The sequence below is a fragment of the Cydia pomonella genome, chromosome 28 (assembly GCF_033807575.1).
Source record: "Cydia pomonella isolate Wapato2018A chromosome 28, ilCydPomo1, whole genome shotgun sequence".
NCBI classification, from domain to species: domain Eukaryota; kingdom Metazoa; phylum Arthropoda; class Insecta; order Lepidoptera; family Tortricidae; genus Cydia; species Cydia pomonella.
In genome coordinates, this window is record NC_084730.1 from 5,093,569 (window position 1) to 5,118,165 (window position 24,597).

The 24,597-nt window shown below is 38.1% G+C and overlaps 2 protein-coding genes across 2 annotated transcripts in view; one reads left to right on the forward strand and one right to left on the reverse strand.

The window, feature by feature from the left end:
• The window catches only part of LOC133533065 (uncharacterized), a 43,829-nt gene that overhangs the window by 6,195 nt on the left and 13,037 nt on the right, over positions 1-24,597 (forward strand). Inside the window, exons 2-6 of the mRNA XM_061872003.1 lie at positions 16,847-16,979; positions 17,661-17,748; positions 19,994-20,258; positions 21,885-22,224; positions 23,190-23,347. Of these exons, the coding sequence (XP_061727987.1) occupies positions 16,847-16,979; positions 17,661-17,748; positions 19,994-20,258; positions 21,885-22,224; positions 23,190-23,347 (984 nt within the window). The remainder of the gene's footprint in view (positions 1-16,846; positions 16,980-17,660; positions 17,749-19,993; positions 20,259-21,884; positions 22,225-23,189; positions 23,348-24,597) is intronic.
• Positions 4,200-5,721, reverse strand: LOC133532992 (uncharacterized). The gene is made up of 2 exons (XM_061871896.1): positions 4,457-5,721; positions 4,200-4,236 (listed from the first exon to the last, which is right to left on the reverse strand). The coding sequence occupies exon 1, from the start codon at positions 5,607-5,609 to the stop codon at positions 4,665-4,667; it is 945 nt and encodes a 314-aa protein (XP_061727880.1). The 5' UTR covers positions 5,610-5,721; the 3' UTR covers positions 4,200-4,236; positions 4,457-4,664.

Genomic DNA, 24,597 nt, shown 5'->3' on the forward strand with positions numbered 1-24,597 from the left:
GGCAATCAAGCATACGGCCCTCCTGATGGTAAGCAGTGTCCGTAGCCTATGTACGCCTGCAACTCCAGAGGAGTTACATGCGCGTTGCCGACCCTAAACCCGCCCCCCTCGTTGAGCTCTGGCAACCTTACTCACCGGCAGGAACACAACACTATGAGTAGGGTCTAGTGTTATTTGGCTGCTGTTTTCTGTAAGGTGGAGGTACTTCCCCAGTTGGGCTCTGCTCTAGATCTGGAATGACATCCACTGGCTGTGCCCTACCACACGAAGCGAGATGACATTCGCAATGCCCATACCTCTCTTTTGGACGTAGTTTAAGGACGTACCCGGGTCCTTGTCATTGTGTTAATAAAATAGTAAAAAATCATGAAGAATGGATAATATTTAGAAGTGGAAAAACACAAACAAGTACGTGCTACTTACTCGTTTGTTTTTAACTTCATACTACATTCTTCCCTCTTAAAACCGACGATTATTTTCTAAGCATATCTTATACCTTTAAACGAGCAAATCTTGTATATATATATATGTATATATATTTCTGTGATCTCGGAAACGGCTCTAACGATTTCGCTGAAATTTGGTATGTGGGGGTTTTTGGGGGTATACAATCTATCTAGATTAGTCTTATGTTTGGGAAAACGCGTGTTTTCGAGTTTTCATGCGTTTTTCTTTCGACGCAGAATATGGTCGCTAATTTCGTGTTGCCGGCCACTGTCCGTCTGGTCCAGCGGGTTAAGACGCGGACTCCTAAACGAGTGTTACGGGTTCGAATCTCGCCCGGTGACTAACTTTTGTTTTTTTTTTATATGTTCAAGTTAATATATAATTTACAGTACATATGGGGCTACTTTATAGCACTAGTGCGAGAAGTAGCATATTACGTTACTGTGTCGAACATTTAAAGGGCCATATGTACTGTAAAACGTTGTACGATACATGTGCGAATAGGTAATTCGCAACTCGTGTCGATTTAAAACACTCCCTTCGGTCGTGTTTTAATTTATCGCCACTCGTTTCGAATTTCCTATTTTTCGCACTTGTATCGTAATGTACTATTTTTAATTTTTATTGTTTTAGACAAGTTTAATTTAGAAAAAAAATGTAGTTAAGATTATCACTTATAGACTACCATATTACAATAAATAGTTATAGCCCAGGTACTTTTAACTTAACTGCCCATGTGATTGTAAACTTTTTTCAATGTTATAAGGTCTAATGGTTACATTTAAGGTGGAGCAGATTTAGAAACGGATAAAAAAAAGTCGTGGCGGCTTTTGGATCACATGGCTGCCATAAATTTAATTAGCAAAGTTGAGGCCTGTCTCTAGACTTCGGCGATTCGAATCCTGTGTTTTTGACTTTCGCTCGATATAATAAAATCAGGAACATAGGTCTAAAATAAATAAATAAATATTATAGGACATTATTACATCAAAATCAAAAATCAAAATCAAAATCAAAATATTCTTTATTCAAATAGGCCTAGCAACAAGCACTTTTAAATCGTCAAATTTTACAAATATCATCTTAATCTAAATATCAGAGCAATTTATTGATGCAGTTATTATTGTTCTAAAAAAAAACATTGAACTATTATAGATATGGTAAACTTAATAATAAGAATTTCATAAAAAGATCGTCATACATCAAAATTGTATAAAAATACTAGTCTAGAACCTTTCTAGAATAAAATCTAAATGTCAAAAAATACGGTATATATTTACATTGAATTATCAATTTCATCATTAATAACATAACAATAAATAATTCATTCTTTACAATCACACTTAATCCCACGGTGTTTCATCATTCATGTAGTCTTGTGTGCTATAATAGGCTTTAGAGATAAGCTTACGTTTTACATAATTTTTAAATTTACTAACAGACAATTCAGTTATAATATTAGGAAGTTTATTGTAAAATCTTACACAATTACCCATGAATGATTTCTTAATTTTATGGAGCCTAGTGAAGGGCACTGCGAGCTTATGCTTATTTCTAGTATTAATATTATGTATTTCACAGTTTTTCTTAAAACTGGCAATGTTTTTATGTACATACAGAATATTCTCATAAATATATTGACAGTGTACTGTCATTATGTTAATGTCCTTAAACTTATCTCTAAGTGTGTCTCTATGGTACATTTTATATATTGCACGAATAGCCCTCTTCTGCAGAACAAAAATGGTATTTATCTCTGAAGCACTACCCCATAGTAAAATACCATATGACATAATGCTATGAAAGTAACTAAAGTAAACTAATCGAGCTGTTTTCACGTCTGTTAACTGACGGATCTTGCTCACTGCAAAAGCTGCAGAACTCAGTCTATTCGAGAGATTAGCAATATGGGGACCCCATTGTAGTTTAGAATCTAAAGTTATACCAAGAAAAACTGTGCTATCTACTAGTTCCAATTCCTCATCCTTGACAATGACACCTGTTTGCTCATTCCTTATGTGACTTGTAACAAACTTAATACACTTAGTCTTTTTCTCATTTAACAATAAATTATTAACATTAAACCAATTTACTACTTTAGAAATAGCATTGTTTACATCACTGCAAGCTTGTTGCTGTCGTTTGACTTTGAAAATAAGTGAAGTATCGTCTGCAAACAATACTATGTCATGGTGGGTCTTTACTAGATAAGGCAGGTCATTAATGTAGATAAGGAACAGGAACGGCCCCAATATTGATCCCTGCGGTACACCCATAGAGACCAATGACCCCGGTGATCGCTGTCCACTCACATCAACCCTTTGTATTCTACCGTGTAAGTAAGACTTTATTAAATTCAGTGCCGAGCCTCTTACTCCATAATAGTGCAGTTTCCTGATCAATGTTTCATGACAGACGCAATCGAAGGCCTTAGATAAGTCACAGAAGATACCTAAAGCATCCTGTGACTCCTCCCAGGCATCGAAGATCTGTTTAATTAGCTCAACACCAGCGTCGGTTGTTGAGCGACCCCGTGTAAAACCAAATTGTTTGTTGTGCATTAGATTATTAATGTTAAAATGTTTCAATAACTGACTCAAAACTATTTTTTCAAAAATTTTGCTGAATGTTGGTAACACTGATATCGGTCTAAAGTTAGTGGGGTCGGATGTGCTACCTGATTTAAATAAAGGAGTGACTTTACTATGTTTCATTAGATCAGGAAACTCACCGCAGTCAACACTGTTATTAAATATAACAACCAGGTCAGGCGCTACAACTTCTATTAAGGATTTGACAGTATGAACGGAGACTCCCCAAAGGTCACTAGTTTTTTTTACATTAATTGATTTAAACGCCTTTAATATATCTGAGGCACTCACATGTTCAAAATTAAGGTTTCTAGTAGGGGGAGTCCGGGAGACTTGAACCTCTTTTTACTCAGAAGCCACTAGAGGTTTATCCGTAAGTGTTAGCAACTCGATATTTCGTGTATAGATGACATATCTAAATAGGTATCTTTAGAGCATAGCAAAGTGCTGATAAAGTACAAAATTTAAGTTCTGCAAAAATATTTTTCATAAACGGGGTATTGGCTCAAGTCTCCCCAACCTATGGGAGAGTTGACCAGGGGGTGTGGGAGATATGACTATACATATGTTAGGTAGGAAAAACAGTGAATAAACTGCTGTTTAATCCAATATATTTATTAAAAAAGGAAAGTAGTTGTAACAAAGTATTTTTACCCATAAAACAAAATATTAAAATTTAATAAACTGTATAAAATTTTAAATCGGCAACATTAAATGAAATTCAAGAGATCAATTATCTTTAAATTATTATTATTATGAATTATTTCTATGAGATCAATTCAGTCAACAAATTATCAAAGGCACATGCAAGGTCCTTTTCATTTTACATAACATAATTCTTCATGTCAAATAAAGTTGTCCACATCTTTGCCAGTTAACCCATCGCAAACTTCGTGAATATACCTATCCTTTGCAGGAACCACACAGTCGAACATTTTTTATGCAACTTACGTGGGTGGCAAACAAGCATACGGCCCGTCTGATAGTAAGCAGTGACCGTAGCCTATGGACGCCTGCAACTCTAGAGGTGTTTTATGCGCGTTGCCGACCCTAACACTCCGCACTCCGTACCCTCGTTGAGCTCTGGCGACCTTACTCACCGGTAGGAACACAACACTTGTTTTTTATTTTATTTTTGGATTTTTTTATCTTGTCGCTATCTTGCAACACCTTCCTCTTACCTCCTTTGACGTTTGGCCTGCATAAAAATAAAGGAAACCCTTATTTAAGCACAGTGTGGGAGAATTGAACCACTGATCATGTCTCCCTACCACCATGCGGCTCAACTCTCCCGCACCCCCCTTTACTTTATATAGATTATGTTTTCTTTATACTCTTACAATAAACATTACAAATGATCACTGTTAGTAAAACTACATTAACCAACAAGTACAATAAGATAAAATAATACTACTCACCTGTTTAATTTTCAAAATAGTGTAAAAATATAAAATTGTAATTTTTTTCACTTCGCGACAGCGAAACCACGTTTACTCCAGTCATTTCCAAACCAGACTAATAGCGGCCAATATGGCGTCGCCAAAAGTTGCGCCTTCTGTTAAAGTACGACATGAGCTGTCAACGGCGTCGGTGGCGCGAAATTTGAATTGAAATATTTGTCGTGGTTCAACTCTCCCACCTGGTCATATCTCCCGGACTCCCCCTACATTCTGGGACATTCTCTTCTAACAGTGTAACGGCAGACGAGGGTGATGAATTTAAGTTCTTAGTTGTGGAAGCTGGTACCTCGGTGAAGAATTTTTCAAATTCTGTTGCTACATCTAAACTGGAATCTACGATTTTGTCATCAATTTTTAGTTTAAGATCTTTCATCCTTTGCTTTGATCTACCAGTCTCCACATTAATTACTTTCCACGTTGTTTTAATTATATCAGAGCTAGTTTTTATTGTTTGACTTATATAATTACGCTTAGCGATATGGCAATCTATTTTAAACTTCTTCGAATATTTTTTAACATATTCCTTAAATTCATCACTCGTATTGAACCGCCGTTCCTCATACAAGGCATACAATGCACGTCTTCGTTGATGTAACTCTGCAGTAGCCCACTCACTAAAAACTGATGCATCACTAACCATGACCGATTTTGTAGTAAATATCGCATTATAATTTTCCATAAAAGTGTGAAAGAATGAATTATACATATCATTAGGACTCATGTTGGAAGACAGAAAGGGTAGCGCCTGAATTAAACTTTGTTTCATTCGTTCCACGCGGTCAGAGGTTACTGGTACAAAAGTTATTTGTTTTCGCAAGGTATTTTTCCTTACAGCCTCAAACACCATTAATTGGCCTAAGTGGTCTGATTCTAACTTGCTGATTACATTTTTAGCGGTAGGAAAAATATCAGTGAAAATATTATCTATACAGGTGGCACTAGTGGCAGTCACTCTAGTAGGCTCCATAAACATGTGGTTGAGATTACATGATTTGAAAAGATTCAACAATCTACAACTTACTGTTGAATTTTCCAAAATATTTACATTATAGTCGCCGCATATAAGTAATTTCTTACTAGAAGGTGATATTTTAAGTAGGACGGATTCCATTATGCTTTCAAATATTTCAAAATTACTTAAAGGCGGCCTATACGCACAGACAACAATAAATTGCTCCAATTCTACTGCACTTAGTTCTATAGTCCCGCTCAACAGACATGGATACAATGTCCTTACGTTCCTTAAATTTTAACTGACTATTTAATATAATTAATGACCCACCATGTATGGAACTAAGTCTGGTGAACGAACTGCCCACCTGGTGATTATTAAATTGAGGCATTAATTCATTATTATTCAACCAATGTTCAGTAATACATAAAATATCAATATTATAATCATTCAAAAAAAGTTCAATCTGTAAATCTTTTCCTCTAATACATTGAATGTTTTGATGCACCAGGTGGATGTACATTCCATGTTTGCAGTATTTTTCATCAGATTTACTAAAAGCTAAATTGCCAGAGACAGATTCTTTTGTCTTAAGAGCTAATTTAAATTATTGGTTATGACTGGAACCAAAACCAAGTTCATACCGGTCTGCTCAATAGAAGCAGGATAAACTGCCAAATTTTTGGCAGAAATGTCAAACAAATATGATAGCGACAAAGCTATTTGTCTTTTATAATAATTTGAAAGGTATAACTTACCTTTAGTCCAAAAAACCATAGGCATATGGTATTTGCTACCAAATTTGTTAGTGTCAATTATACTAAACTTATCACTATATGTACAAAGATTATATAAAAATATATTTAACTTACACCTAGTGTTATTTTCTGCCTCTGACATTTGATCACAATAGGGGAATGTGAAAATAATAATTTCATTCACTATAAGTGTCTTTAATTTTTCAAAGAATTTTATTAAATTATTTTTATTCACATTACCCCTATTCCCCATAAGAATAAGCAGTGTTGTCTTTGAATTAATAGTACTATCATTTAAAATTCGTTTTGAGAGATTTTCAAGGCTACTATGAGGCAGACAATTGTTGATTGTACTAAGTCCCTTTAAGTAATAGTTTAAAAATGTGCTCATATTGCTTCCAATTTCATCACAGTACATAATGACATTAGGTTCAGGTGTGCTTTGTTGTGTAGTGTGGAAGGAGCTATTATCATTTTGTTGTGATGGAGTCAAACTGTCACACAGGTTCGGCTCGAGTGCTCCACTCGACGAATGACCATTCATTTGCATATAAGCACATGACTGGCCATTGGTCAGAGACTCAACCCGCTCTGAATTTTGCCTAATTTGGGATATTAAATCATCCATGGCTAAAGAATATTCATTGATAACTTTTTTTGAACTCTCATTTATTGCATCAATTGACTAAGTCGCACGGTAAGCTCAATAAGGCTTATGTTATGGGTACTTAGACAATGATATGCATAATATATACATAGAAGACATCCATCACTCAGGAACAAATATCCATGCTCATCATACTAATAAATGCCCTTACCAGGATTTGAACCCGGACCATCGGTTTCATAGACAGGGTCACTACGCACTAGGACCAGACTCAGGTCAAAATACACTTTATAAAATAATAATAAATTTTCCACAAACGCTAAACATATGAAAATTATTTCTAAATTGAGCAATTTATGCTTGAGGGAACTCAGTGATTCCTTTTTTCATTTTTCAAACACAAAAAAAATTGAAAATAAAAGCCATGATATCCGCGCTCCCGGGCTTGTATTTCCATCTCGCTCGTGCTTATACTGAGTGAGAGTGAGAGAAGAACACGAATTTAAGTATGGCGTCATAGTTAATTTTCGTGATTTCGGCACAATTATTACGATATCAGATATGATGCGATCGGCAATCATTGTTGGTGATTTGCATTTAAAAATAAAGGCTATGCATAAATAGCTATCGTTTGCGTGGCTTAATGATACTGCTTTTAAAAAACAAAGTCAATATTCATATTCAAATCCTAGCAAAATAACGGTACTTTTTCTATAAAATTCAATTTCAGGGGAAAACGTTTATCACTTACTAAATATTAACAAATCACTTTGATTTTGATGTCGACCGCTTCAGCATAAATATATTCTAGGTTTCGCTCAAAACATTTTTTTTGTATTGTAAATTTTGAAAAAAAAACTGATAACCTATAAACCTAGTTTTTCATTGTGTCAATAACATACTGAAAAATCATGGAGAATGGAAAATATTTAGAAGTGGAAAAACGTTTTCTCTTTTTGTATGGTCGACCAACGACCACGTGGTATATTTCCCTCTTAAGGTATGCCCGGTTTTAGTACTTTCAATTTTTTTTAATATTTGATCCACATTGATGCGGATAAGAGGTACAGTCACGTCTGAAAACATCGACACGATCGAAGTGCCAAAAAATATGTATACACGACTTTATGGCCCATATAATAGGGTAGTGTATATATATTACAGGTACAAGCACACATTAGACCTTAAAGTTGACCAAAATGGCCTTTGCCACATTGCATATTCTTGAGACATTTTGTCCAGTACAGGCGGTCGGTCAGATAGTGATGGCCAAAATGTTCAAAAGAAATCGCAAACACTCCTTTGTTGCCTTAGAAATAAGGACGTGTTCCGATATATTTGGTCACTTTAGCCTTCGCTATCTATTTGATGGTGACTGTACCCCAGTGACCTGGGTGGTTTAGGACTTTTGCCGTCAGCCACGAAAGTTGAAGACCCTGGTTCGATTCCAGCACAGGGCACTGGAGGTCTTCGTCACTTTTCTTTCGTATATGACATCTATTGCATGATTTCTGTAGTCATCTAATTTATATTTTTTCTTATTTAATCTATGTATGGGGGTGTAAGGGGTCCCATATAACATCTCACGGAACCCAAGCCAACCTCACCTGCCCGTGGTGCACCCTGCTAACCAACAAACGAGGCATAACTGGCGACCCACCAACCCGCACTGGACCAGCGTGGTGGGATTATGGTCCAAACCTCCCCATAAATGTACAACTCCCCGAATAGGCCCCGAGTGCTCGGCGGTGCTGGGGTTAGCATCCCCAGAGCCAGGGGTGCTAAGAATCTCCGAGCGGGAACATCCAACACAAATAAATCGACCTTGGAATGCAAAACGGACACCGAAAAGCTTAACGTCTTAACCTACAATGTCCGGACTCTGCTAAAAGATGAGCGCTTAATAGAACTCGAGAATGCGCTGGATAAAATCAAGTGGGACATAGTAGGCTTATCAGAGGTGAGAAGACCGGGCGAAGAAATAGAAGAAAGGGACGAATGCATATTCTACCACTTTGGGGACACCGGCGGACAGGGTGGAATAGGTTTCATGGTAGCCAAAAAGTGGAAAAACAATATAATCGAATTTTGTAGTTATTCCAACAGAATTGCAGTTCTCAAGTTTCGGTTAACATCAAATCAGACCCTAACGGTGATTCAAGTCTATGCACCTACATCCACGCACTGCGACGACGAGGTTGAAGACTTTTACGACCTTCTAAACAAGGCTTGCGAGGAGCATCGAGGGTCCTGGAATATTATTCTCGGTGACTTCAACGCTAAGATAGGGCCTAGACAAGAACTGGACGGTGAGGGAATTCTCGGACCATACGGGATGGGAGACCGGAATATACGCGGTTCTCGCCTGATCCAGTTTGCATTTGGGCAAAGCCTGAAAGTCAGCAACAGTTTCTTCCCGAAAAAACCACAACGCCGCTGGACTTGGGTGTCACCGAATGGGCAAACTAAAAATGAAATCGATTTCGTACTTACCACAAATAACGATATAATAAGTAATATAGGGATTTTAAATAAAATGCAATTTTACTCAGACCACAGACCGCTTCGGACCACCTTAAAATTTAATTTCAAAATACTCCGCAAAAACATATTCTCAAGACGACACAAAAAACTAGACAGAGCCACACTAACAGCTAACTACGATCAGTATAATTTGGAACTGCAAAACAAATTTAGCACATTGAATATAGACGTCGACGATATAGAGACTCAATATGACAACATTTTGAAAGCAATTCAATCCGCGAATAGTAAAATCAAGACCAACCAAAAGAAACGCACTGTATTATCAACTGCCACCAGAAATTTAATAAAACAGCGCACTAGTTTTGAAATAGGCTCTGCAGAGTACCGCGCAATAGACAGGAAAACTAAGCGTGGCATCCGGACCGATCTCCGCAACCACAACACTAATCTAGTCACAAGAGCACTAATTAATAACAGATCACTTAGAACTGCAAAAAATGGAATAACGAAAGGGAAATCTTGGATCACCAGCTTAAAGGATGAAAGCGGCCAAAAGCATAGTGACAGGAACAAAATTATGGACATCTGCACAAAATTCTACTCTTCTCTATATTCAGATCCATCCGACTCACATAGTACATCAGAGTATAACTGTGCTGAAACCATCCCTCCCATCACAACCGAAGAAGTGGGTAAAGCCATGTCCACGATGAAGTTCGACAAAAGCCCTGGAGCTGACGGGATAAGCACAGAAGAACTTGTTTTCGGAAAAACAAACCTTTTACTTCCCCTTACCAAATTATTCAATACTATTTTAAAGACAGGACAATTACCACAAAAGCTGCTTCATTCTAATATGATACTTTTGTACAAGAAAGGCGATAAGTTTGACATAGGCAACTATCGACCAATCAGTCTGGTGTCGCATATTTACAAAACATTTATTAAAATTATCGAGTGTCGCATTGCTGGGCAACTCGACCGACATCAACCCCCCGAACAGGCTGGCTTTCGTCCCGGATTTTCCACCACCGACCACCTCCACACACTCAACCAGATCATTGAAAAGTGTAATGAATTTAAGATCCCCCTATATTTAGCATTTGTTGATTACAGAAAAGCATTTGATAGCATAACCCATTCTGCCATAGTAAACACACTCATAAACCAAAACATTAATTCTACTTATATAAACTTAATTAAAATATATACAATAACAGCACCGCTGATATCAAACTTCAGTACTCCGGTCCGTCGTTCCCTATACAACGAGGTGTTAAACAGGGTGATCCGCTGTCTCCTAAACTATTCACAAGCACCCTCGAAGAAGTTTTCAAGGGCCTGGCGGTTTCCTGGGAGGCTAAGGGAATAGACGTCGGTGGTAGGAAGCTATCAAATCTTCGTTTCGCCGACGACATCGTTCTCTTTGCCCCTTCTGCAGCAGAACTAAAGCAAATGCTCCAAGATCTGAGCAACGCAAGCCTTCAGGTTGGACTTGAAATGAACCGCGCGAAGACTCAAGTTATGACCAACAGTAGGAATCGTCGCAGTATCGACGTGGACGGGCAGAGCATACAGTATGTTGACGAGTACATCTACTTGGGCCAGCTAGTCTCTTTCAGTAACAGGCAAGACAAGGAAATAGAGCGCCGTGTTCAAAATGCCTGGAAGAGCTACTGGTCCATGAAAGAGCTAATGAAGGGTAACCTTCCATTGTCACTGAAGCGCAAACTCGTTGACATGTGTATTCTGCCTGTCCTAACCTACGGGGCCCAAGCTTGGTCACTCACAGAGATTCAGAAGTCCAAACTGAAGGTTTGCCAACGCGCTATGGAGCGCAGCATTCTAGGTATTAAACTAACGGATCGGATAAGAAACACCACACTGCGTTCAAAAACCCGCTTTGCTGACGTTGGCGAGAAAACCGCTAGGCTAAAATGGGACTGGGCCGGTCACGTCTACCGCATGCACCCGGAGAGGTGGGCTAGCATAGCCACCAAGTGGATGCCGGTAGAGGGACGTGGACGCGGCAGGCCCAGGCGGAGATGGCGGGATGACCTGGACAGCTTCCTGAACAACTGGCCGGAGGAAACACCAAATCGGGAATCGTGGAAATCAAGGGGAGAGGCCTTTGCCCAGCAGTGGGACACTCTAACAGGCTATTAAAAAAAAAAAAAAAAAAAAAAAAAAAAAAAAAAAAAAAAAAAAAAAAAAAAAAAAATCTATGTTAATTATAAGAAAACAAAAACACTTTGTATGGGAGGTACCCTAATTTTTTTTGTATATATTTTATTTTACCGTTCGGTCGCCCTGCATGATTTATTTATCCATGCCAAATTGTAGCTTTCTAGTACTAACGATCATCGAGCAAAGCCGCGGACGGACAGACAGACTGCCATAGCGAAATAGTTTCGGGTTCCTAGTTGACTACGGAACCCTAAAATGTATCAGTAAGGTGCATTGGGGTAAGGGGTAACGTCGAAACCGGGGTAATTTTGATAATGGCTAATATATACTAAACATACATACTAACATCAAGTTACGCTAATGCAACGGTTATCAATTATCATGGCATCTGTTGCTACATTAAGGCCTGTACCAAAAAAAAAACTAAATTTCAAACGGCTGTAATTTTGTTTCTAAGCAAGATAACTATGACTTTCATAACGCGATAATAAGTCTATTATTATATTATATATTCCAGTATAAATTTAATAATTCTGGGTTCACGTTGTGCGAGGTTACACCGGTAAATAGATGAGATCGCTGAAAACTGTACCCCTAGTGTAAATTCGATTTCGAAACGTGACTTACGCGTTTGCGTTTAGTCTCATTTTGTATTGGATTTAGAAAGAGCGCGCCAAGCGGGACGTTTTGGAAACTCAAAATCCTATACAAAATGAGACTTAACGCAAACGCGTTCGTCACGTTATGATGTCGATCAAATTTACACTAGGGGTACAGGTCTTTTCCAAATGTGAATGTGACCTAGACCCGTCAGAAAGATTGCTAATAGAATTTGCGAAAACGAAGCATGTCATATTTATCGGAAAAACTGGGGGAAAGTCAGTTCAGTTCTTCGTACGACTATTAGGTTAGCTAAAGTAATCGAAAATGTGCGTTATTGAATTCTAGGCCAAGTCAATAATCATACAATATTCTTCGTACAAAAATCGCATTTGGTAATTGACGAAGAGCAGAGTAGGAGCACCAAACGTCCTGCGGTGCCTTTCTCTTAACTATTATTGGGCTCAAATCAAAAGTTTTAATCTTTATATGGGCACAAACGGTACAATAATTCTTACAAATAGTAATATTAATTAATACATAAACCAATGAAGTTGCCACCAACTACTAGTGTATATACAAAAAAAAAACAGAACGGAATAACAACAATATCTACAAAACAGGCATTTGTCGGCATTAAAAAAAATTAAAATACTCTAAACATTATTCAAAGCACTCAGAACTTCATACTTAAACTTAACTAATGGAATATTAAACCTCAATATGTGAGAAAATATTATTATTACACTTGCACGCTTTATCAATGAAGGAATTCGCTTTATATTTTTTTCGCGTAAAGGGGATGTGAAAGAGTTAGTGTTCAAACGAGGAGTTCTAAAATTAATTTTATTTATTAAATAAGGGGAGTCAATATGATTTGTTAAAATTTTATATAAAAAAGTTTGATCCTTTAATGTTGTTTACGTTTAAGTGTATTAAAACATAATGAAACAGCCAAAAAAACATTAACAATTCCAGCAGTGATACTAGTTTAGTAGATAATAGCATTTTTCTAAATTAACCCGCTTTCGAAGTTAACCCAATGCACGTTATAGTTTTTTTTTATTCTACTGCTATTGACAAAATTGATTTGCCAGACTATTTGTAGCTTTACAAAGCATGTTGGTGGTCCACATTTCTAGCATTAATAACATTCGATAGCGTAACTGTTAAAATTCAAATCATTTACGGTAGCCAAATTGTAACGATCAGCTATCTCAATTGCAAATTAGACTTTACCGTACTAGATAAAAGGTCTAAATTACAATTGTTTTTATTTTATCGAAGGAAACGAAAATAAAAACAGTGATCACACCGCGGGAATTCCTAGTAAGTTTTCCTTAACTTTATCTGATGAATGACCAATTGACGCAGTATCGTCGGTCAAGCGAGATTGTACTTTAAAATTATAGACGTAAGACATAAAATGTTATTTTGTTATGAGCGTTGTGAGATAGATTACGTGGTCATTTGAAATAATGTATGTGTATGAAAGTGAGATGTTTTGTTTTGTATTACTTTTTTGTTTTAAATTGACCTAAATATTTTTAATTCGATTTTCTTTATTGGCATTGGTTTGGGTAACAAAATAAAAGATATAACAAAGCATTTTACGATATATTTTACGTACCATTTGACAAAGTCCACACATGAAGCTATAAAGAGGCTCAACCCCACTACCTAAATGTGTTACAAACCTAATACACCTGTCTTACTCATAAATTTTACAATATGAATTGTAATGTAAGGTTTAAAGCAATAAAGATTTTACTTATAATATATATTGCGATATATAGCTCGGTATATTACGATATATTTTGGCATCGTTGGCGTGTGTGGTGCTTAGCGATATCTGTCGGTATCTTATGGTATATTAATATATACATATTATCGCTCCGTCTGTGACGGGCTTAAATATGTGTTCAAATTTGCGTTTTCAGAAAGTCGCTTAGTAAAGATCGCTCTTTGTCAGTCTGTCAGTTATTTCCATGTTAGTTCGCCAGGTTACAAACACCAAAACCAACCAAAACTCATTTATTGCATAAACATAAACAAAAATCAACCTTGTTTTGTTCCTACTACTGTTCATTATGGCTCTGAACTTCTGGTAGTAATTGCTGAGTTTTGGTTGACAGCTGACGATTTATACTTTTCTGTTGTTTTCAATGGGTAGAAAAACAGTGGTCTGGCTTTTTTTTTAAATACTACGTCGGTGTCAAACAAGCATACGGCCTGCCTGATGGTAAGCAGTCTCCGTAGCCTATGTACACCTGCAACTCCAGAGAAGTTACATGCGCGTTGCCGACCCTAACCCCACCCCCTCGTTGAGCTCTGGCAACCTTACTCACCGGCAGGAACACAACACTATGAGTAGGGTCAAGTGTTATTTGGCTGCGGTTTATTCTCTCTTCGGCCAGGAGACAATACAAATAACACATTATAAGCTAGTAATATTTAATGTAACCCTTGAACGGCCAGAAGAGGATCAGAAATTACGGAGAATTAAAACGTGTCATTTTGAAATGAAGTTTAAAACTGTTATAGGGCTAAGATGGTTGACTCTTTATCATTTGTCACCATGCCTGTCACGTTCTAACAAGTATGTAAGTGCGAAAGTGACGCATGAAATGACACGTGATAAAAATGCGACCATGATACCGCTTCTGGTCATTTTTGCCATGTAATATCTAAGTTTGCCCGTTAAAGGGTTAAGGGCTTATAACATGAATTCCACAATAAACTGTCGTGCGTCAAATCTCATCGAAATCCGTTTAGCTACTTTAGTTAAAAATCCAAATGATTATAAAAAAAGGCTTTATTTGTGATCCCTTCTTCCTTGTGTTGCATGCTGGACCCCCTACAAGTTTTGTAGCATCTGTCATCATATATAACATCCTGTGTAAGGTACAGCATGATAGTATTATTTATCGTATGGCTTCGTTACATGTCACTGGATATAAAGTGGTAGAGAGTATAAATTAGTAGTAGTAGTAAGTAACAACTTAAAATTTAAAATTTAGCCCTACTCAGGTAAGCCACCGCTTCTACAGCCAGGATATTGAAGTCGTTCACTTGGCCCATGTATTTTGAGGGGACATTCCATTACTATGTGTTCGATGGTCTGGTCTGGATGCATGATAGTATTGATAGTGTTTTATTATGTTGTCCCTGTTACACGATGTTGTATACAATTTTATAACAGCCAATGTGGGAGCACCATTAAAGATTTGATCAGTATAATAACAAATAAACAAAAACATTTTGGAAAATGTCTCCTCCAGTTTTTGGGGCTACCCCATGCCAGTGTTTCTCTTAATTGAACTATTTAAATATTTTCTTAGTTAAATAAATATGCAAATATCTAACCGCTGTTCCGCCTTTTCGCCGAAGTTTTATTGACCGAATTTCATTTGCCAACCAATATTCGGCAAACTTTCGTTATAACAAAATTATACTTGGTAAAATATTTGTTAAGTAGATTATTATTATGACATACAACATTTATTTACATTTCTTTCGCCAAATCATTCATTTGGTTAAAAAATAATAATACGACAACATCTAGCCATTTGACAGAGATAAGATAGGTGCGACGACGAGCGAAGCGAGAAGGAGCGTTTTAGGTGAACTGCGACCTAACAGCGCCACAACCGATTTTCGTTGCATCGAACGATGCTAGATAACAAAAATAAACGTATGTTTTGTATTAGACTATAAAGTCATGTCATTATGCAAACCTGAAGCATTGCGTTTAAAAACGTGAATTTTTAAGTTGTCCAAACATACAGTTGCTAACTGTTAGGTTGGGAAATAATACGAATTATTATATTGAGTTGCTACTTGATCATTCGGCGAAATGAAATTATGCGAAAAATTGGTTGGGAAATGACATTCCGCAATGATTTATCGTCATAATCATATTACATTGCAAATGTGCGTAGAAGACACAGAAATATTGTTATTATGTTAGTCACAGAGACATATCACGCTCAACATGGTTTGTGGTAATCTGGTGACAGTCTGACAGTAAACCGCGAAACCGAAAACTTTGTAAATATTGATTCGTCATTTCACAACATAGTCATAAATGTCAATTCAAGGAGTAACAGAATTAATGTCTTGTTTCTTTGGTTCAGTGAATACCTATCTACAATAAGTTTATAAGGGAAGACTGTATACTACTAGTTATTTAAAAAAAACTGTACACGCATTTTGCACATTTGGACGGGGGTTCCGCCAATATCGAGTGAAAAACCTTGGGGATGCTGTAACTGATATTGGTATCAGTTACAGCATGACCCCTAGCTTCAAATAGTTGCGCCCTCTTGTCTCGAGTCCGAACACATTCCATTATAAAGTGATGTATATCCTCGACAGAGTCGCAAATATCGCAGTTGGGCGACTGCTTTCCTCGTCAGATAAGCAAACATATTTAATGGAATGTGACCGGACCGAAGCCTGTGAGCACGTGTAATTTTCTCCCGGTTTAAGTCAGCCACTTTCCACCAAGGTATCCGCTCACATTGAATGGTACTAGATTCCTTTCTCTTGCGATTTTTCATCAAAGAACTCCTTCCAGCGACCATACATTTTACCTTTATACTGTGCGACCATGAGCGACGCACGTATACAAATACGAGAGTTCTTGCCCTTTGGGCTATGACAGTCTTCCCAGCAATAAATTTTATAAGCACATTGTTGACCTTACTTTAAGCCTTGTGATTAATTAAAGCTCATAAAATGTTTGTATTTTTCAGGGCAATGGAAGACCTTGAGCAAAGACGCCGTGCCGTCCCAGAACCTGCCCAAGCTGAACCCTGACGGAACCGTCATGGTGATCCGCAAGAGCCGCACTCTCAAGTACAAAGAGAGCAGGAAAGATGAGCCCATGTAAGTATTTTGGTCCTTATTATGTCAAATCCCTAGGAATAATAGAGGGCCAAGTATATTGCCTTGTGGTACACCTGCCTCCGATGATATTAGCATGATGATCTGTTGTCAGCCTCTCTGTCTTCTTCTTCCTAGCGTTGTGTTGACATGCATTGATTATGGAAGAGATCGCTTCTTAGCGATAAGACCGCCTGTTGTTACCTAACTTTTACGTGTTTTTTCATTTCCTGTCTATTTTTAAATGTATGGTGCACAATAAAGAATATATATTTACTTATGTACTGATGTTATGTATTGGGTGACAATGCAATATTAAGGTACCACCGACCTGATCTAATGATGGGTATAATAGGTCCATAAGCCATAAGCACTCTGTGATAAAACAACGCACGCAGCCTAATTGTGTTTGAGTTTGTTAGAATTGTCTACATGAATTGCAGTCAGCGATAACCGATGCGCTTACTTGTGATATTTGCAATCATTATGTTCTTTACGAATTAGTTGTGTATGTATTGCATTGTATAGTTAATTATTTAAATACTGCTGAATGGATTATCGAGTTTAACGATGCATTTGATCAAATATTACGTAATTGTGATTTATCTCGAATAAATTAAATAAAAATAATAAAAGCTTCTAAGAAAATGATTTTTTTTTTGTAAAAATAAAATCTATTTATAGTGACAAGACAGAGAAGTGGTCCCCCATCGGAATGAGCCACGTGCCTTCCGCGCCCCTGCCCGAGCCAGCCCTGGAGCCTGATAGCAGCGTAAGTAACAATATCTTATAAGTTGATTTGTTCCCTAGTTCTATAGATGGTAGCACCATCTCTCTCTATATATTATTACTCTCCCGGCCAGCTTCGAACGTCGATATTTCGGCTCTGTTGTTGAATACGTTCATGTGTACGGCCTTTTTAATTTACGTATTACGCATACTTTGCAGACATAAAGTGGTAAGGCGCGTATTTTTTACATGTTCATGTGACCAGCTGACGGTCTTTCCACCGCGATACAACCGGCTGACGGTGTTTTTAATTCATGATAGCATCTTAACTATCAGCCAGGAGGCGATGATTGACGCCCGCGGTCTATACGTAATAGTCGCTGGTAGACGGGCATTCAGCTCATCCCGTCTGACATCGAGCTTCACAAGTCGATTCGGGATTCAAAGTCATTATCTCGCTATACCCTAATCACGTAGGGATTCGTATAGGAGGTGCAAGCACGTACTGCTCGCCCTCCATTCAGTCAGTTGGTATAAGGTTTCAAGGATCGCATATACTTGAGACTGGGACGGGTACCGCCGTGGCAGGGTGGTCTACTCAGGACATTAGCCGGTGCGTTTTCAGCCTCAGCCTCTACAGACCTTGTTCACTTTGCCTTTACTATGTGACATCTATTGAAATCTTCGAATGAACCGACTCATATAATAGTGATCGAACTCTGCTCGAGAACTTTGATCATTTATTACAACAATATTTACTGCAACAATATTTACTGTTTTAACTGTCACTTTATATATGAGTTCACCAATATTTGGTTATTCCATAAGGAAATGGTTGCGCTAAATGCGTCAATACCTAGGTTCACATCCCGAATATGATGTGACAACTAGTAAATAACCATTGAGTCATAACTTCAAAACAAACAATAGTTCTTATTCAACAGGGAAAGTTTACTTTTTACAAGACTTTATTAACTGACTTGAATTTCATAGAAGGAGGAGGTTCTGTATTCGGTTGTGGTTATTTTTTAAATGTACGTTCACCGATTACTCCGACACCCGTGGTTCGATTTGAGTAATTCTTTTTTTTGTTTGAAAGGAGCTACCTTCAAGGTGGTCCCATATTAAAATGGTTCTGATCTGATGATGGGATCCATGAGGAATAGAGGGAACTCTTAAATTTCTAAAAGCACATGTATGCTGATTTGTCTGTATTCTGAAGCAACTCAAGCATTTTCACTCTAAAACAACCAATTTGATGTAGTGCAACTGTAGCTTTACCATTGACTCTACATATTCGAATGGGTTACCCGTTCATTTGACTTAGCTCTAGGAAGGGGTTTCCATTTCAGAGATACCGCTAAATAAAAGGGCATTTCATTTAGCGGTATCTCCTTTCCTAATTCAAAAAATTATGACGCCTGTACTGTCAACGCGCTTGACACCCAATCCTACTCTTTAAACATAAATAAGCAATATTTGATTCTATTTTTACCAAGAGAAAGTTGAAAATGGCATAAGTGTTATAATTTATACTCAACACCCCTTCAAGGGGTTAGCGCTTAGGAACGGGTATCAACTTCTCCGTATTATGAAGCGCTTGAAAAGCCAAATGAAAGGGTTTTAGTTAGGAACGGCTTTGGTAAGCAGTCTTACGAAATACCCCTTCAAAATCCCTCGAAGTTGATACCGGACCGGTCCCTGTAGATGTATTTTCTACTGCTTCATTTTGAACTCATAGGTATAGTCGTTAGATTTGTAGCTGGCCCCCAACGGCTTATCCTTTGTCTATTGTTAACTAAAACGGCGCGTGCCACTACCTGCAAAAAAAAGGGCCCGGTCACTTTAACCGGTTATTTAATTACAACTCCTATGGTAATTGAAATAAGATTCAAAATGAACAAATAGTAAAAACATTTGCGATTGCTTGTGTGGTCCCTATAGAGTTACTGAGTGCCGGCGAGTCGAACGCTACCGAACCAGTCTCAAATGCGTAACAAAGGCGCGTTATCGGAGAGCACACCTACACTGGTTTTTTGAGCGTTAGACTAGCCCTCGCTTAGGTGCCTATTAGAATTATACAACCCTTTTTTGCAGGTACTGGCACGCGCGGTTTTAGTTAACAATAGACAAAAGATTAACCGCTTCGGGCCAGCTTCAAATCGAACGACTATACATACAAACGTTTCTCGATAGGAGTGTCACTTCTGTTATTGTTTATTTGTCATAATCTTTCAGTACTGTTTAGTCGATGTTGGCCCCGCGATAACGATGTATTTGTTGTCCAGTTGGCGTACCGCCTGCAGACGCTGCACGCCATCGCCGCCGGCGTGTCCCCGCTGTCCCCGCCGCCGCCGGCCGCCCCCGCCCCCGCCCCCGCCCCGGCCGCCCCCGCCCCCGCGGCGCCCCCCGCCCCCGCCCCCAAGCCGCGCAAGCAGGACGCCTTCATGCAGACCGACCCCGTGCAAGACGAGGACGAGGACAACAACCAGCCCAACAACAGCTACAGCGAGGCCTCCGACAACTCCTACCATTCGCACTCTGAACAGATAGGTGAGTCCATTCCTTCCTTACTCACCGGCAGGACCACAACACTATGAGTAGGTGTTTGTGTTTCTCAACCAATTTTGGTACAGTCAAGATATTAAATATCGATACGGACTAAGTGCCAAAAATATGTCTACACGACCTTATTGCCTATATGTTAAGGTAGTGTGTACATATTTTTGACACTATGTCCGTATCGATATTTAATAACTAGACTGTACATACTAGCCGAATGGTGCGAGTTGGCAAGGTTCAGAAACCGGTTAAATTTCCATTCGTTATCGTGTACTTGGCGCAAAACCTTATTTCGGTTTCGTTCGTAAAACCTTTATTTTTTTTAACTTTTTAGAAGAACATTTTCATAATAGTTATTTACGATACAAGTGCAAAAAATAGGAAATTCGCAACGAGTGGTGATCAAATAAAACACGACTTGCAAATTACCTAATCGCACGTGTATCATACAACATTTTACAGTACATATGGCTCTTTAAAATTTCGAAATATGCACGGAAAGTGCTCATTCCCGCACGCGTGCGGGAAAGTAGCGCCATATGTACTGTAAAGTTCTTGTCAGATTAACCGGTTTAGAACAATAAAAACCGGTTTCTTATGTCGGTGTCTTTATTTACGCGACACACCACCAGGCCGGCTAGCCGTCTCGTCGCTTATCGGATAAACCGGTTTATTTTGACGACCGGTCTGGCCTAGTGGGTAGTGACCCTGCCTACGAAGCTGATGGTCCCGGGTTCAAATCCTGGTAAGGGCATGTATTCGTGTGATGAGCATGGATATTTGTTCCTGAGTCATGGGTGTTTTCTATGTATTTAAGTATTTATAAATATTTATGTATTATATACACCGTGTTTTTATTGAATTGCGTTAACTCCGGGGTTTCGGTAAGTACGTTTAAGGAAACTAAATGGCATAGTTAATTTTCAAAAAAAAATATTTTTTTTTGTTTTTTTTTACTATTTTTATTTTTATAAAAAGTAACTAAATGTTGCATATAGCGTTGTTGTAGCACGGGCATTACATTTAACTCAACCAAACAATTGAAAACTGTGACATATCAATGTCATTTCTAACATCGATCGTCCGAGATAGTACGTACGTTTAGTAGCAAATGTATGAACTCGCACTAAACACTAACTAATAAGTAAACAGGTCCTAAAGCAAGTGTACACGCTCGTAAGGGCCTTATAATATAAAAATTTATGATTGATTATCTCCGAAATGGAGTTAGTTAGAATATCGGTATCTTTGAGAAAGTTACTTAATTTAAGCTCAGGAATGCACCCTCGAAATTAACGCAAATCAGAAAAAACACGGTGTATATCGTTGTCTAAGTACCCTCAACACAAGCCTTATTGAGCTTACTGTGGGACTTAGTCAATTTGTGTAAAAAAAAGTCCTATAATATTGATTTATTTATTTTATTTATTATTATTTAAGTTACAATAAAGTTCTTAAAACATTCACTTATGAAAGTTCAGAGTAAAACCGAAATAAACCCGTATTAACCGCTACTTTTATAACCGGTTTCGAGCCTTGTGAGTTGGTAGTAGTCTTATCTTGAGTTTCAAAGTTTCCAGTTTCTTTTTATTTTCTAACATTTTGCATTCTTCACAGCCGAGTACCCAGTCCAATACAAAGAACCAGAAAAACCATACGAATCAAAATCTTACGACCCTAAATCATACGACTCAAAATCGTACGACTCAAAATCATATGACTCAAAATCATATGAGCCCCCAAAAGACTACACAAAACAGACGGATGACTACATACCACAGACCGATGAGGAATACAACAAGGAGGCCGAGAAATATGCACTAGGCCAGAAATCTCTCAACGGGTATGATAAGGATCAGTACCAGAAAAGTTTGGATTACCAGAAGATGGGCCAGCTGTATAGCTTCAGTGATAAACAGGAGTTTAGGAGTTACTATCCTAATGGATATACAGATAGGTAAGTTAATGACGACCGGTTTGGCCTAGTGGGTAGTGACCCTGCCTACGAAGCTGATGGTCCCGGGTTCAAATCCTGGTAAGGGCATTTGTTCGTGTGATGAGCATGGATATTTGTTCCTGAGTCATGGGTGTTTTCTATGTATTTAAGTATTTATAAATATTTATATATTATATATATCGTTGTCTAGGTACCCTCAACACAACCCTTATTGAGCTTACTGTGGGACTTAGTCAATTTGTGTAATAATGTCCTATAAATATTTATTTATTTATTTATTTAATGTATCTACCTTATTTTAAGCAGAATTTGAAATAGAGGTGGATTGTCAAAGAAAACTTTGTAGCCACAGTAAATTTACTGCCATCTTTCGACACATGGTTAAAACTTTTGACTTTGATCCTTATTCTTTCAGTGATATGTGTTAAATTTGTTAAATATCAAAAAGTGGCGCCATCTAATAGATCAAAGTCCAAAGGTTTTGGCATCGTTTCGAGCGATGGCGCCACAAACTTTAGCTGATGCTCGGTAAGATGTTGCGAAAGTACGTGTTGCTTCTAATTTCGTAGATTTGTTTTCCGTAAATTACCCTATTGTCGAAATCATCCCAATGCATTTTATTGTTTTACCCTAAAATATATGGGAGACCGAGTTTTGAAAAATTAAAAATTGTGGGTTTTCCCAGAGGAACGACCTAGCTAGATCGATTTTTCGCCCTCGAAAACCCCCATATAGCAAATTCATTGAAATCGGTAGAGACGTTTCCGAGATACAACCCCTCTGGTGTTGCAGGTGTCCATGGGCGGCGGTAATCACTTACCATCAGGTGATCCATCTGCTCGTTTGCCTCCTCTACCATAAAAAATAAAAGATCCCCGAAATAAATATGTTTTGTATACAAGAACTGCTTGTTTAAAAGTATAAGATTACTTTGTAAACCTATAAAAATGCTTTTTTTATTCCAGTGCGGAGATCCTCCGCAACCAGCAAGCTAACCTCCAAATACTTCAGCAACAGCACCGGGTGACAGAGAACCAGAATTTCTTTACCGAGGGCATCAAGCAAGAAGTTGATCTCAGCGGAGAAGACATGTATGATCGGAGCAAGGAGATTTCTGAGAGAGGTGAGGTTCTTTAATAACATTTACTGACGGATAACCAATATTTCTTCACCGAGGGCATCAAGCAAGAAGTGGCTCTCAGCGGAGAAGACATGTATGATCGGAGAAAGGATTCTGCTGAGAGAGGTGAGGTTCTGTATTAACATTTGGTGACGGATAACCAATATTTCTTCACCGAGGGCATCAAGCAAGAAGTGGCTCTCAGCGGAGAAGACATGTATGATCGGAGCAAGGAGATTTCTGAGAGAGGTGAGGTTCTTTAATAACATTTGCTGACGGATAACCAATATTTCTTCACCGAGGGCATCAAACAAGAGGTGGATCTCATTGGAGAAGGCATGTATGATCAGAGAAAGGATTCTGCTGAGAGAGGTGAGGTTCTGTAATAACATTTGGTGACGGATAACCAGAATTTCTTCGAAATCAAAATGTTTATTTAGTAAATAGGCTTATGCTAGCTCTTTTACATGTCAACTTACAGCTAGGTATATATTCTATTTTAACAAAAGTAGTTTCCGATTGAGCTGAAAATTTGCATACATATGTAAGTCGGGTGACAATGCAATATTATGGTACCATCGAGCTGATCTGACGATGGAGACAGGAGGTGGACATAGGAACTCTGTGATAAAACAACGCAACCTAATTGTGTTTGGGGTTTTTAGAATTTGCTCGATGATTATTAGTTGCCTGTGGAAAGAAAAGTACCGTCAGCGATAAAAGCTTGTACAGTCAAGGTATTAAATATCGATACGGACAAAGTGCCAAAAATATGTACACACTACCTTAATGTATGGGCAATAAAGGCGTGTGTACATATTTTTGGCACTTTGTCCGTGTCGATATTTAATACGTTGACTGTACCAAAAATGAATTTTTTGCCGAAAACTTATTATCCTCTATGAATCCACTAACAGTATAATAAGCTTTTTGTAAAAGCTGTTGTTTCACAATAGTCTTGAATTTATTTATTCACAAATTCAACATTAGTTGGTAACTTATTATAAAATCGCACACCGTTCCCCAAAAATGACATGTTTGCCGACCTTAACACTCCGCACCTTCATTAAGCTCTGACAACTTTACTCACCGGCAGGAACACAACACTATGAGTAGGGTCTAGTGTTATTTGGCTGCGGTTTTCTGTAAGGTGGAGGTACTTCCCCAGTTGGGCTCTGCTCTAGATCTGGAATGACATCCGCTGTGCTGTGCCCTATACAAAGCGAGATGACATTCACAGTACCCATGTCGCA